This window comes from Carcharhinus amblyrhynchos, unplaced genomic scaffold, assembly GCF_965287045.1.
Source record: "Carcharhinus amblyrhynchos unplaced genomic scaffold, sCarAmb.v2.hapA scaffold_974, whole genome shotgun sequence".
Classification (NCBI taxonomy): domain Eukaryota; kingdom Metazoa; phylum Chordata; class Chondrichthyes; order Carcharhiniformes; family Carcharhinidae; genus Carcharhinus; species Carcharhinus amblyrhynchos.
In genome coordinates this window covers 4,560-19,128 of record NW_027650714.1, presented here as the reverse complement: position 1 = coordinate 19,128, position 14,569 = coordinate 4,560, and the positions used below count along the sequence as shown (strand labels likewise).

At 52.1% G+C, this 14,569-nt stretch overlaps 1 protein-coding gene across 1 annotated transcript in view; it reads right to left on the bottom strand.

The window, feature by feature from the left end:
* Positions 1 to 14,273, bottom strand: part of LOC145340392 (integrin alpha-5-like) — a gene marked incomplete at its 5' end in the record, with an annotated part of 36,912 nt that extends 22,639 nt beyond the window's left edge. Inside the window, 5 exons of the mRNA XM_080184857.1 lie at positions 1,178 to 1,285; positions 1,786 to 1,831; positions 10,980 to 11,174; positions 13,243 to 13,448; positions 14,221 to 14,273. Coding sequence (XP_080040983.1) covers positions 1,178 to 1,285; positions 1,786 to 1,831; positions 10,980 to 11,174; positions 13,243 to 13,448; positions 14,221 to 14,273 — 608 coding nt within the window. The remainder of the gene's footprint in view (positions 1 to 1,177; positions 1,286 to 1,785; positions 1,832 to 10,979; positions 11,175 to 13,242; positions 13,449 to 14,220) is intronic.
* Between the last annotated feature and the right edge of the window lie 296 nt (positions 14,274 to 14,569).

Below are 14,569 nucleotides of genomic sequence, written 5' to 3'. Positions count from 1 at the left end.
ACACTAAGGGACAATTTAGCATGGCCAATCCACCCTAACCTACACATCTTTGGACACTAAGGGACAATTTAGCATGGCCAATCCACCCTAACCTACACATCTTTGGACACTAAGGGGCAATTTAGCATGGCCAATCCACCCTAACCTACACATCTTTGGACACTAAGGGGCAATTTAGCATGGCCAATCCACCTAACCTACACATCTTTGGACACTGAGGGACAATTTAGCATGGCCAATCCACCCTAACCTACACATCTTTGGACACTAAGGGGCAATTTAGCATGGCCAATCCACCCTAACTTACACATCTTTGGACACTAAGGGGCAATTTAGCATAGCCAATCCACCCTAACCTACACATCTTTGGACACTAAGGGACAATTTAGCATGGCCAATCCACCCTAACCTGCACATCTTTGGACACTAAGGGACAATTTAGCATGGCCAATCCACCCTAACCTACACATCTTTGGACACTAAGGGACAATTTAGCATGGCCAATCCACCCTAACCTACACATCTTTGGACACTAAGGGACAATTTAGCATGGCCAATCCACCCTAACCTACACATCTTTCAGACTGTAGGAGGAAACTGGAGCACCCGGAGGAAACCCACACAGACACAGAGGGTGACCCAAGCCGGGAACTGAACCCACGCAGTGCTAAGCATTGTGCTGCCCGTATATTTGTCCCAACCGTCACTGCCATATTGACTGCCCTGGCTCATTCTGTGGCCTTGGTTCACCAACTCCAATCTTTCCAGCCCCAGAGGCCAAGTGCCAGGTCTGGATTCAGTGCACAAGATCAGAGGACCTTAACTTGGCCTCCATGATAAGATGACTGAAATTATTCATTGGTGGGACACGGGTGTCACTGACTGGGCCAGCATTTGCCCATCCCTAGTTCCCTGAGGGGCAGTTGAGAGTCACCCACGTTGCTGTGGCTCTGGACTCACATGTAGGCCAGACCGGGGTAAGGAGGGCAGATTTCCTTCCCTAAAGGAGATTGGCAAAGTGCCTCTTCCTGCTTGGAAATACCTACACTTTTGCACGTGTGATTCCATCAACAGCGAGGTACGGAACGCGACTGCCATTTGAAACAAACACACACATTTTGTCCGCCATCTTGGACACAGTAAACTGATCCCCAATTGGCTGGAATAACATACGTACCATGTGACCTGGAGCTCCGTGCCGTTGACGGTGCAGCCTTTCTCTTCGGGGTTGAAGACTGGAGGGTTCACCCTCAAGGAAGCACTCGCCCGGACAATCGGCCTGGCCCTGAGACCAAGGAACAGAGAGGGGGTCAGTCGCTATGGAAACGGGAGGTCAGGACCTCCACCGTAACGGTCAGCGCAAAGCCCGGCTTCTGATGGGCAAGGGACGCTGCTCTCAAGGCGTCTCCAAAAGTTGCCTGACCCGATTTGACGCGAGAAAAGCCGTCAACGTCAAAGGGAGCAACTCGAAAGGACCCCAACGAGGGGTCAAATCAAGAACAGGACAACTGCGCTGATTTGAACTCCGCGTGGGATCGGTGCGTGCGGGCACGAGTTCAGACGCCCAAATGCGTCAACCAGGGAGCTGCAGGGATTTTTCACTCCCAGGATGCAGTGTGATATTGAGGCCTAGGCGCCAGTCGGAGCCTGAGTGGAAACAGGGCCACACGGCGCGAGAGCAATCCCACTCAGCACCGGCGATGGACTCGGAGATTACGAGGGCAAGATAAAATTATCATCGCAAAAACCCAACACGGGGGCTGATTAAACCAATCACACGCTCACCTGTAAACCACAGCCTGATCGACTCCAAACGCACCAACAATCACATCTAAAAAAACAACACAAAGTTACTCAACACAACAATATTATCCCACTATACCCAGCGGCACAGTGGGTTAGCACTGCTGCGTCACAGCTCCAGGGTCCTGGGTTCGATTCCCGGCTTCGGGTCACTGTCTGTGTGGAGTTTGCACATTCTCCCCGTGTCTGCGTGGGTTTCCACGGGTTTCCTCCCACAGTCCAAAAGATGTGTGGGTTAGTCTGATTGGCCGTGCTAAGAAATTGCGCCTTAGTGTCCACGGATGTGTAGGTTAGAGGGATTAGTGGGTATCATACGTAGGGATATGGGGGAAGGCCTGGGTGCGATAGTATTCGGTGCAGACTCGATGGGCTGAAGGGCCTCTTTCTGTACTGTACAGATTCTATGATTCAACCCACAGTACCCGATCCTAGAATGTGAAAGGACAGCACGATAACCCACTGTACCCGGTCCCAGAGTGTGAAAGGACAGCGCGATAACCCACTGTACCCGGTCCCAGAGTGTGAAAGGACAGCGCGATAACCCACTGTACCCGGTCCCAGAGTGTGAAAGGACAGCGCGATAACCCACTGTACCCGGTCCCAGAGTGTGAAAGGACAGCGCGATAACCCACTGTACCCAGTCCCAGAGTGTGAAAGGACAGTGCGATAACCCACTGTACCCAGTCCCAGAGTGCGAAAGGACAGTGCGATAACCCACTGTACCCAGAGTGTGAAAGGACAGCGCGATAGCCCACTGTACCCGGTCCCAGAGTGTGAAAGGACAGCGCGATAACCCACTGTACCCGGTCCCAGAGTGTGAAAGGACAGCGCGATAACCCACTGTACCCGGTCCCAGAGTGTGAAAGGACAGCGCGATAACCCACTGTACCCAGAGTGTGAAAGGACAGCGCGATAACCCACTGTACCCGGTCCCAGAGTGTGAAAGGACAGCGCGATAACCCACTGTACCCGGTCCCAGAGTGTGAAAGGACAGCGCGATAACCCACTGTACCCAGAGTGTGAAAGGACAGTGCGATAACCCACTGTACCCGGTCCCAGAGTGTGAAAGGACAGCGCGACAACCCACTGTACCCGGTCCCAGAGTGTGAAAGGACAGTGCGATAACCCACTGTACCCGGTCCCAGAGTGTGAAAGGACAGTGCGATAACCCACTGTACCCGGTCCCAGAGTGTGAAAGGACAGTGCGATAACCCACTGTACCCGGTCCCAGAGTGTGAAAGGACAGCACGATAACCCACTGTACCCAGAGTGTGAAAGGACAGCGCGATAACCCACTGTACCCGGTCCCAGAGTGTGAAAGGACAGCGCGATAACCCACTGTACCTGGTCCCAGAGTGTGAAAGGACAGCGCGATAACCCACTGTACCCAGAGTGTGAAAGGACAGCGCGATAACCCACTGTACCCGGTCCCAGAGTGTGAAAGGACAGTGCGATAACCCACTGTACCCGGTCCCAGAGTGTGAAAGGACAGCGCGATAACCCACTGTACCCAGAGTGTGAAAGGACAGCGCGATAACCCACTGTACCCGGTCCCAGAGTGTGAAAGGACAGCGCGATAATCCACTGTACCCGGTCCCAGAGTGTGAAAGGACAGTGCGATAACCCACTGTACCCGGTCCCAGAGTGTGAAAGGACAGTGCGATAACCCACTGTACCTGGTCCCAGAGTGTGAAAGGACAGTGCGATAACCCACTGTACCCGGTCCCAGAGTGTGAAAGGACAGCGCGATAACCCACTGTACCCGGTCCCAGAGTGTGAAAGGACAGTGCAATAACCCACTGTACCCGGTCCCAGAGTGTGAAAGGACAGCGCGATAACCCACTGTACCCGGTCCCAGAGCGTGAAAGGACAGCGCGATAACCCACTGTACCCAGTCCCAGAGTGTGAAAGGACAGTGCGATAACCCACTGTACCCAGAGTGTGAAAGGACAGTGCGATAACCCACTGTACCCGGTCCCAGAGTGTGAAAGGACAGCGCGATAACCCACAGTACCCGGTCCCAGTGTGTGAAAGGACAGTGCGATAACCCACTGTACCCGGTCCCAGAGTGTGAAAGGACAGCGCGATAACCCACTGTACCCGGTCCCAGAGTGTGAAAGGACAGCGCGATAACCCACTGTACCCAGAGTGTGAAAGGACAGCGCGATAACCCACTGTACCCAGAGTGTGAAAGGACAGCGCGATAACCCACTGTACCCAGAGTGTGAAAGGACAGCGCGATAACCCACTGTACCCAGAGTGTGAAAGGACAGCGTGATAACCCACTGTACCCGGTCCCAGAGTGTGAAAGGACAGCGCGATAACCCACTGTACCCAGAGTGTGAAAGGACAGCGCGATAACCCACTGTACCCAGAGTGTGAAAGGACAGCGTGATAAACCACTGTACCCGGTCCCAGAGTGTGAAAGGACAGCGCGATAACCCACTGTACCCAGACTGTGAAAGGACAGCGCGATAACCCACTGTACCCGGTCCCAGAGTGTGAAAGGACAGCGCGATAACCCACTGTACCCAGAGTGTGAAAGGACAGCGCGATAACCCACTGTACCCAGAGTGTGAAAGGACAGTGTGATAACCCACTGTACCCGGTCCCAGAGTGTGAAAGGACAGCGCGATAACCCACAGTACCCGGTCCCAGAGTGTGAAAGGACAGCGCGATAACCCACAGTACCCGGTCCCAGAGTGTGAAAGGACAGCGCGATAACCCACTGTACCCGGTCCCAGAGTGTGAAAGGACAGTGCGATAACCCACTGTACCCGGTCCCAGAGTGTGAAAGGACAGCGCGATAACCCACTGTACCCAGAGTGTGAAAGGACAGTGCGATAACCCACTGTACCCAGAGTGTGAAAGGACAGCGCGATAACCCACTGTACCCAGAGTGTGAAAGGACAGCGCGATAACCCACTGTACCCAGAGTGTGAAAGGACAGCGCGATAACCCACTGTACCCGGTCCCAGAGTGTGAAAGGACAGCGTGATAACCCACTGTACCCGGTCCCAGAGTGTGAACGGACAGCGTGATAACCCACTGTACCCGGTCCCAGAGTGTGAAAGGACAGCGCGATAACCCACTGTACCCAGAGTGTGAAAGGACAGCGCGATAACCCACTGTACCCAGAGTGTGAAAGGACAGCGCGATAACCCACTGTACCCGGTCCCAGAGTGTGAAAGGACAGCGCGATAACCCACTGTACCCGGTCCCAGAGTGTGAAAGGACAGCGCGATAACCCACTGTACCCAGAGTGTGAAAGGACAGCGCGATAACCCACTGTACCCAGAGTGTGAAAGGACAGCGCGATAACCCACTGTACCCAGAGTGTGAAAGGACAGCGCGATAACCCACTGTACCCGGTCCCAGAGTGTGAAAGGACAGCGTGATAACCCACTGTACCCGGTCCCAGAGTGTGAAAGGACAGCGCGATAACCCACAGTACCCGGTCCCAGAGTGTGAAAGGACAGCGCGATAACCCACTGTACCCGGTCCCAGAGTGTGAAAGGACAGCGCGATAACCCACTGTACCCGGTCCCAGAGTGTGAAAGGACAGCGCGATAACCCACTGTACCCAGAGTGTGAAAGGACAGCGCGATAACCCACTGTACCCGGTCCCAGAGTGTGAAAGGACAGCGCGATAACCCACTGTACCCAGAGTGTGAAAGGACAGCGCGATACCCACTGTACCCAGAGTGTGAAAGGACAGCGCGATAACCCACTGTACCCAGTCCCAGAGTGTGAAAGGACAGCGCGATAACCCACTGTACCCAGAGTGTGAAAGGACAGCACGATAACCCACTGTACCCGGTCACAGAGTGTGAAAGGACAGCGCGATAACCCACTGTACCCAGAGTGTGAAAGGACAGAACGATAACCCACTGTACCCAGAGTGTGAAAGGACAGAACGATAACCCACTGTACCCGGTCCCAGAGTGTGAAAGGACAGTGCGATAACCCACTGTACCCGGTCCCAGAGTGTGAAAGGACAGCACGATAACCCACTGTACCCAGTCCCAGAGTGTGAAAGGACAGCGCGATAACCCACTGTACCCAGAGTGTGAAAGGACAGAGCGATAACCCACTGTACCCAGAGTGTGAAAGGACAGAACGATAACCCACTGTACCCGGTCCCAGAGTGTGAAAGGACAGTGCGATAACCCACTGTACCCGGTCCCAGAGTGTGAAAGGACAGCGCGATAACCCACTGTACCCAGAGTGTGAAAGGACAGCACGATAACCCACTGTACCCAGAGTGTGAAAGGACAGCACGATAACCCACTGTACCCGGTCCCAGAGTGTGAAAGGACAGTGCGATAACCCACTGTACCCGGTCCCAGAGTGTGAAAGGACAGCGCGATAACCCAGTGTACCCGGTCCCAGAGTGTGAAAGGACAGTGCGATAACCCACTGTATCCGGTCCCAGAGTGTGAAAGGACAGCGCGATAACCCACTGTACCCAGAGTGTGAAAGGACAGCGCGATAACCCACTGTACCCAGTCCCAGAGTGTGAAAGGACAGCGCGATAACCCACTGTACCCAGAGTGTGAAAGGACAGCGCGATAACCCACTGTACCCGGTCCCAGAGTGTGAAAGGACAGCGCGATAACCCACTGTACCCAGAGTGTGAAAGGACAGCGCGATAACCCACTGTACCCAGTCCCAGAGTGTGAAAGGACAGCGCGATAACCCACTGTACCCAGAGTGTGAAAGGACAGTGCGATAACCCACTGTACCCGGTCCCAGAGTGTGAAAGGACAGCGCGATAACCCACTGTATCCGGTCCCAGAGTGTGAAAGGACAGCGCGATAACCCACTGTACCCAGTCCCAGAGTGTGAAAGAACAGCGCGATAACCCACTGTACCCAGAGTGTGAAAGGACAGTGCGATAACCCACTGTATCCAGAGTGTGAAAGGACAGCGCGATAACCCACTGTACCCAGAATGTGAAAGGACAGTGCGATAACCCACTGTACCCAGAGTGTGAAAGAACAGCGCGATAACCCACTGTACCCAGAATGTGAAAGGACAGTGCGATAACCCACTGTACCCAGAATGTGAAAGGACAGTGCGATAACCCACTGTACCCAGAGTGTGAAAGAACAGTGCGATAACCCACTGTACCCAGAGTGTGAAAGGACAGCGCGATAACCCACTGTACCCAGTCCCAGAGTGTGAAAGGACAGCGCGATAACCCACTGTACCCGGTCCCAGAGTGTGAAAGGACAGCGCGATAACCCACGGTACCCAGAGTGTGAAAGGACAGCGCGATAACCCACTGTACCCAGTCCCAGAGTGTGAAAGGACAGCGCGATAACCCACTGTACCCGGTCCCAGAGTGTGAAAGGACAGCGCGATAACCCACTGTACCCAGAGTGTGAAAGGACAGCGCGATGACCCACTGTACCCGGTCCCAGAGTGTGAAAGGAGAGCGCGATGACCCACTGTACCCGGTCCCAGAGTGTGAAAGGACAGCGTGATAACCCACTGTACCCGGTCCCAGAGTGTGAAAGGACAGCGCGATAACCCACTGTACCCAGAGTGTGAAAGGACAGCGCGATAACCCACTGTACCCGGTCCCAGAGTGTGAAAGGACAGCGCGATAACCCACTGTACCCGGTCCCAGAGTGTGAAAGGACAGCGCGATAACCCACTGTACCCAGAGTGTGAAAGGACAGCGCGATAACCCACTGTACCCGGTCCCAGAGTGTGAAAGGACAGCGTGATAACCCACTGTACCCGGTCCCAGAGTGTGAAAGGACAGCGCGATAACCCACTGTACCCAGAGTGTGAAAGGACAGCGCGATAACCCACTGTACCCGGTCCCAGAGTGTGAAAGGACAGCGCGATAACCCACTGTACCCGGTCCCAGAGTGTGAAAGGACAGCGCGATAACCCACTGTACCCAGAGTGTGAAAGGACAGCGCGATAACCCACTGTACCCGGTCCCAGAGTGTGAAAGGACAGCGCGATAACCCACTGTACCCGGTCCCAGAGTGTGAAAGGACAGCGCGATAACCCACTGTACCCGGTCCCAGAGTGTGAAAGGACAGAACGATAATCCGACAAGTCGGCAGACATTTTCTTTGAGAGCTGATTTGTTCCAGATTTGAGTTGAAGAGGAGCTTTGGAATGGATGTGGGTGTGTTTACTTTCCTCACTGATTACCCAGGCTATTTTTGAGCTAATGCTCTCTCTGTTTGGGCTGCAGTCCGTGAAGCGTGAGCATTCGACTGAGCCAGAAGAACCTACGCTGCCCCTGTCACGACCATTTTCAGCCCAACTCGTGCCAACTTGCCCTGGTTCTGGCAGAGTGCCAGTCTAGCTGGCAGGTAGCTGGCGAGATGCTGCAGCCTCTGACCCAGCTGGTTCCTCTGTCACCTCCTCGATTTTGCTGCCCACCCCGCACCCACCCATTCAACGCTGTCTCTCTCCCTCAGTGACTGGCTGCCCTTTCACCCACTGTGCCCCACCTTTGGTGCCCGTGTACCAAACATTCTCCCCCCTCCCTCCTCCTCCCCCCACCCCCAATCCCCAGCCATCTGAGCCAATCTCATTCTCAAAGTCTGAGGTCCCGTACCGACCGACTCAAGAACAGCTTCTTCCCTGCTGCTGTCAGACTTTTGAATGGACCTACCTCGCATTGAGTTGATCTTTCTCTACATCCTACTTATGACTGTAACACTACCCTCTCCTTTCCTTCTCTGCTATGTAATCTATGAACAGTATGCTTTGTCTGTATAGTGTGCAAGAAACAATACTTTCCACTGTACCCCAATACACGTGACAATAATAAATCAAATCAAATATTAAGCTGATCTTTCTCTATACCCTATCTGTAACTGTAACACTACATCCTACACCCTCTCCTTTCCTTCTCCCGTATGTACTCTATGAACAGCATGCTTTGTCTGTATAGCGCCCAAGAAACAATACTTTTCACTGTATCCCAATACACGTGACAATAATAAATCAAATCTAATATTAAGCTGATCTTTCTCTACACCCTATCTGTAACTGTAACACTACATCCTACACCCTCTCCTTTCCTTCTCCCCTATGTACTCTATGAACAGTATGCTTTGTCTGTATAGCGCGCAAGAAACAATACTTTTCACTGTATCCCAATAAACGTGACAATAATAAATCAAATCAAATATTAAGCTGATCTTTCTCTACACCCTATCTGTAACTGTAACACTACATCCTACACCCTCTCCTTTCCTTCTCCCCTATGTACTCTATGAACAGTATGCTTTGTCTGTATAGTGTGCAAGAAACAATACTTTTCACTGTATCCCAATAAACGTGACAATAATAAATCAAATCAAATATTAAGCTGATCTTTCTCTACACCCTATCTGTAACTGTAACACTACATCCTACACCCTCTCCTTTCCTTCTCCCCTATGTACTCTATGAACAGTATGCTTTGTCTGTATAGCGCACAAGAAACAATACTTTTCACTGTATTGTGATACAGTGGATACATTGTAAGTGGATAACCTCACACTGCAAGAAATAATCCACTTTGGTAGAAATAATAGTAGGAGGGATTATTATTTAAAGGGCGAAAAGCTGCAGCAGGCGACGGTGCAGAGGGACCTGGGGGTCCTTGTGCATGAGTCGCAAAAACCCAGCCTGCAGGTGCAGCAGGTGGTCAGGAAGGCGAATGGGATGCTGGCCTTCATAGCGAGGGGGATTGAATATAAAAGTAGGGAGGTCTTGCTGCAGCTGTATAGGGCATTGGTGAGGCCGCAGCTGGAGTACTGTGTGCAGTTTTGGTCGCCGCTCTTGCGCAAGGATATTTTGGCCTTGGAGGGAGTGCAGAGGAGGTTTACTAGGCTGATACCGGAGATGACAGGGTCGGACTATGAAGAGAGACTGAATAGACTGGGTCTGTACTCGTTGGGGTTTAGAAGGATGAGGGGGGATCTTATAGAGACGTATAAGATAATGAAGGGGATGGATAGTGGATAGGATAGAGGTGGAGAGACTCTTCCCGCTCAGAAAGGACAGTAGGACTAGGGGGCACAGCCTCAAGATAAAGGGGGGGCGGTTTAGAACGGAGTTGAGGAGGAACTTCTTCACTCAAAGGGTGGTGAATCTCTGGAATTCTCTGCCGTTGAAGTGGTGGAGGCTGCCTCGCTAAATATATTTAAGTCATGGGTAGATAGGTTTCTGATAGACAGGGGAATTAAGGGGAGAAAGCGGGAAAGTGGAACTGATCCACTTCAGATCAGCCATGATCTTATTGAATGGCGGGGCAGGCTTGAGGGGCTAGATGGCCCACTCCTACTCCTATTTCTTATGTTCTTATGTTCTGTATCCCAATACATGTGACAATAATAAATCAAATCAAATATTAAGTTGATCTTTCTCTACACCCTATCTGTAACTGTAACACTACATTCTGCACCCTCTCCTTTCCTTCTCCCCTTTGTACTCTATGAACAGTATGCTTTGTCTGTATAGTGCGCAAGAAACAATACTTTTCACTGTATCCCAATACACGTGACAATAATAAATCAAATCAAATATTAAGCTGATCTTTCTCTACACCCTGTGACTCTAACACTACATTCTGCACCCTCTCCTTTCCTTCTCTATGAACAGTATGCTTTGTCTGTATAGAGTGCAAGAAACAATACTTTTCACTGTATCCCAATACATGTGACAATAATAAATCAAATATTAAGCTGATCTTTCTCTACACCCTATCTGTAACTGTAACACTACATTCTGCACCCTCTCCTTTCCTTCTCCCCTATGTACTCTATGAATGGTATGCTTTGTCTGTAAAGAGCGCAAGAAACAATACTTTTCACTGTATCCCAATACACGTGACAATAATAAATCAAATCAAATATTAAGCTGATCTTTCTCTACACCCTATCTGTAACTGTAACACTACATTCTGCACCCTCTCCTTTCCTTCTCCCCTATGTACTCTATGAACGGTATGTTTTGTCTGTATAGAAACAATACTTTTCACTGTATCCCAATACATGTGACAGTGATAAAATCTGAACCTGATCCATCAGCATGAACTAGTTCATTACAAAATTAACCCCTTTGAAGAGTAGAAAGAGCAGAAAGTTAGCAAATGAAAGATTCACAGACCTCCCCCCCCACCCCCTGGCACTGCCCGCTCGGGCACACGTTACCTGGGTATCCATTCCTGTCGAGGTCCATTGCGCCCCGGACTGCGAACCCAAAGCTGGCAGGCGCACTGTTGGTGGTCGCCCACATGCCACTCAGGATTTGGGACGGGGTACTGTTCAGTCCGTCGGGGCACCCGTTGTAGATGTAGACCAGGCCCTGGTGCTTGTCGCCAGCGTAAGGGGCGCCGACTGCCACGTCTGCGGGCAAGAGAAGAGAGAGTCAAGCCCAGGGTCAACATCTGTGATCCGCCAGCCTTTTCTGCTCTCCCGCTCCAAGTGCGTGCCAAGCCTGCCAGCCCACCCACTCAGCACCACCTTTCCAAACCGTTGCCACCCAGCCATGCCCAGCAACTTCACAGATGCCAGCCTCAAGAGTCGCACCTCGACTTTCATCACCAGGAACGGGGTTATTCAGCCCCTGGCAGGATTTTCCAGTCCCGCTGCATTTAACGGCCATGTAGCTTCTCCAACCCCAACCAGCCTGGAAAATTCAAACCCCAAGTGGCACCTTCACCCTCACACAAAAAAAACTAGACAGAGATCTCAAGGAGAGAATTTTCCTTGGCATCACGTACCCTTAAGCGACTGAGTGGCAAATCTGACAACACAGCTAACCACAGACATTCCTCGCCAGGGCTGGGAGGTAAAAGAGATAGAAACATAGAAACTAGAAGCAGGAGAAACAATACTTTGAGCTTGATCCACCATTCATTTGGTCATATCTGACCATCCAATTCAATATCCTGATCCCCCTTCCCCCCATATCCCTCGATCCCTTTAGCCCCAAGAGCGATATCTAATTTCTTCCTGAAATCTCACAACGTTTTGGTCTCAACTACTTTCTGTGGGAGTGAATTCCACACATTCCCCACCCTCTGGGTGAAGACATTTCTCCTCACCTCAGTCCTAAAAGGTTTACCCCTTATCCTCAAACTATGACCCCCTAGTTCTGGACTCCCCCACCATCGGGAACATTCTAAATCTACCCTGTCTAACCCTGTTAGAATTTTATAAGTTTCTATGAGATCCCCTCTCACTCTTCTAAACTCCAGTGAATATAATCCTAACCGACTTAGTCTCTCCTCATATGACAGACCTGCCATCCCAGGAATCAGCCTGGAAAACCTTCACTGCATTCCGTCTATAGCAAGGACATCCTTCCTCAGATAAGGACACCAAAACTGCACACATTAATCCAGGTGTGGCCTCACCAACGCCCTGTACAATTGCAGTGAAACAACCCTATCCCTGTACTCAAACCCTCTCACTGTGAAAGCCAACATACCATTTACCTTCTTTACTGTCTGCTGTACCAGCGACTGATGCATGAGGACTCCAAGGTCTCACTGAGTATCCACCTCTCTCAATTTACACCCATTCAAGTAACTTATCTTCCTATCATAGCTCCCAAAATGGATAACCTCACATTTATCCACATTATACTGCATCTGCCATGCAGATATCCACACACTCAGCCTATCCAAATCACACTGAAACATCTCTGTATCCTCCTCACAGCTCACCCTCCCACCAAACTTTGTATCGTCTGCGAATACATTCAGTTCCCTCTTCCTAATCGTGAATATATAATGTGAACAGTTGGGGTCCCAGCACAGATCCCTGCAGAACCTCAATAGTAACTGACTGCCAATCAGAAAAAAGACCCATTTATGCCAACTCTTTGCTCCCTATCTGTTAACCAGCTTTCTATCCATCTCAAGACACTACCCACAAGCCCACGTGCTTCAAAGTGGGTAGCACAGTGGGTTAGCACTGCTGCTTCACAGCTCCAGGGTCCCGGGTTCGATCCCCGGCTGTGTGGAGCGTGCACATTCTCCCCGTGTCTGCGTGGGTTTCCTCCGGGTGCTCCGGTTTCCTCCCACAGTCCAAAGATTAGGTTGATTGGCCATGCTAAGAAATTGCCCCTTAGTGTCCAGGGATGTGTAGGTTAGGGGGATTAGTGGGGTATAATATGTAGGGATATGGGGGTAGGGCCTGGGTGGGATAGTATTCGGTGCAGACTCGATGGGCCGAAGGGCCTCTTTCTGGCTCGATGATTCTAATTTTACATCGGACTCTATTACGTGAGACCTTGTTAAAAGCCAAAGTCTGAATAAACCACATCCACCAGTTCTCCTCGGCCAACTGTGTTGACGTCCCAGTGACGTTAGCCTCTGGGAGAGGTGAGCGAAATGAGGCTGGAGGATCCCAGCGCGAGAGGCCTTCCTCCTGCGCTAACCGTGTTACGCACCGCACTCTCACGCACCATTGAACCCGTCTTGATCCAGATCTCCCAGCACCGCCACCGATGTGCCGTAGCGTCCGTAGACGTCCGTGCCGGTGAGGTTCTGGCTGATGCCAAACTCCAACAGGCCGGTTTGCAAATAAACGTAGACCCGGCCAACTTCCTGTAGCCTCCCCCCGGCCTCTCGTTCCATGTACATGGGGGCGCCGACCAAGACATCGTCCAGCCTGTGAGGGAAGCAGTACGGAGGGTTAGATTTCTCTCCCCCCCCCAACCTCAGGTTGACAACTCTAGCAGTGAAATATCCCCCCTCCCTTCTCTGTGGAAAATCGCAAGTCTGACCGCACCCCACCCCCAGCTGTGGATGGAGGAGGTTAGGCTTGAGGCCTAGCTCCCGGGGCTCTCAAAACCGTTGAGGCCTGGAGTAGGCCTCTGCCGCCAACCGGTCTCAATCACACAGAGGGCAAACAACTTGGCCATTTCTCCCCCGCCAACTACTCAGTGAAAGGACTGGGAACGCCCCACAGAAGGGCTCAAAATTGCCCAACGCCCTGCGGCGCCCGCCAGTCTCAGCTGGCAAAGTATTAGGCCCCGGCTTCGCTTGAACCCGCTGGGCCCAAACCGGAAAGACAGATCCGGCCTACAGTGCCGCTGCCGCCTCCCCATGGGGGGGCCCCCGAGGTGGGAAGGTGGGCTTGTGTGGAAAAGAGAGGGAGGCGGGGGGGGGGGCTTCGAGTAAACCAGGGGGCCCAGGCGCCAAATCGGGAAGAGTACAGCGGCCCACGGGGAACTCCAGCTGTAAATCGGAAGGCAGCGCGGGCCCAGCTCCCCGAAAGACGAGGCAGAACATGACAACACATGCTCAAACGATTAAGGGAGGAAATCACATCTGGCAGATGTTTGAACAGTCACTTCCTGTAGAAGGGCTGCTCGGAAAAGCTAACGTCCCCCCCCCCAGGCCCAGGCCCAGGCCCAGGCCCAGGCCCAGGCCCCACTCACCCATCACTGTTGATGTCAGTAACTGCGACGGCGTAGCCAAAGTACGAGGTCATCTGGAAGGAATTCAAAAGCGAGATCGCTCAGGGTTTCATTCAGGTTTCTGCACCTCCCCCCCCAAGACACACACCCACACACACACCCACCCACACCGGGAGTTAACCCACGAGCTCTTCCCCCAAGTCCACAATTACACCCCACGGCGCGGGGACAATGATCGAGATCTGTCCCCCAATGCCAGGGGTAACGTGGGCCAAAATACCAGCCTCGCACACGCGTGCGCGCACACACACACACACACAGCCTCGCAAGTGCGCGCACACACACACACAGCCTCGCAAGGGCGCGCACA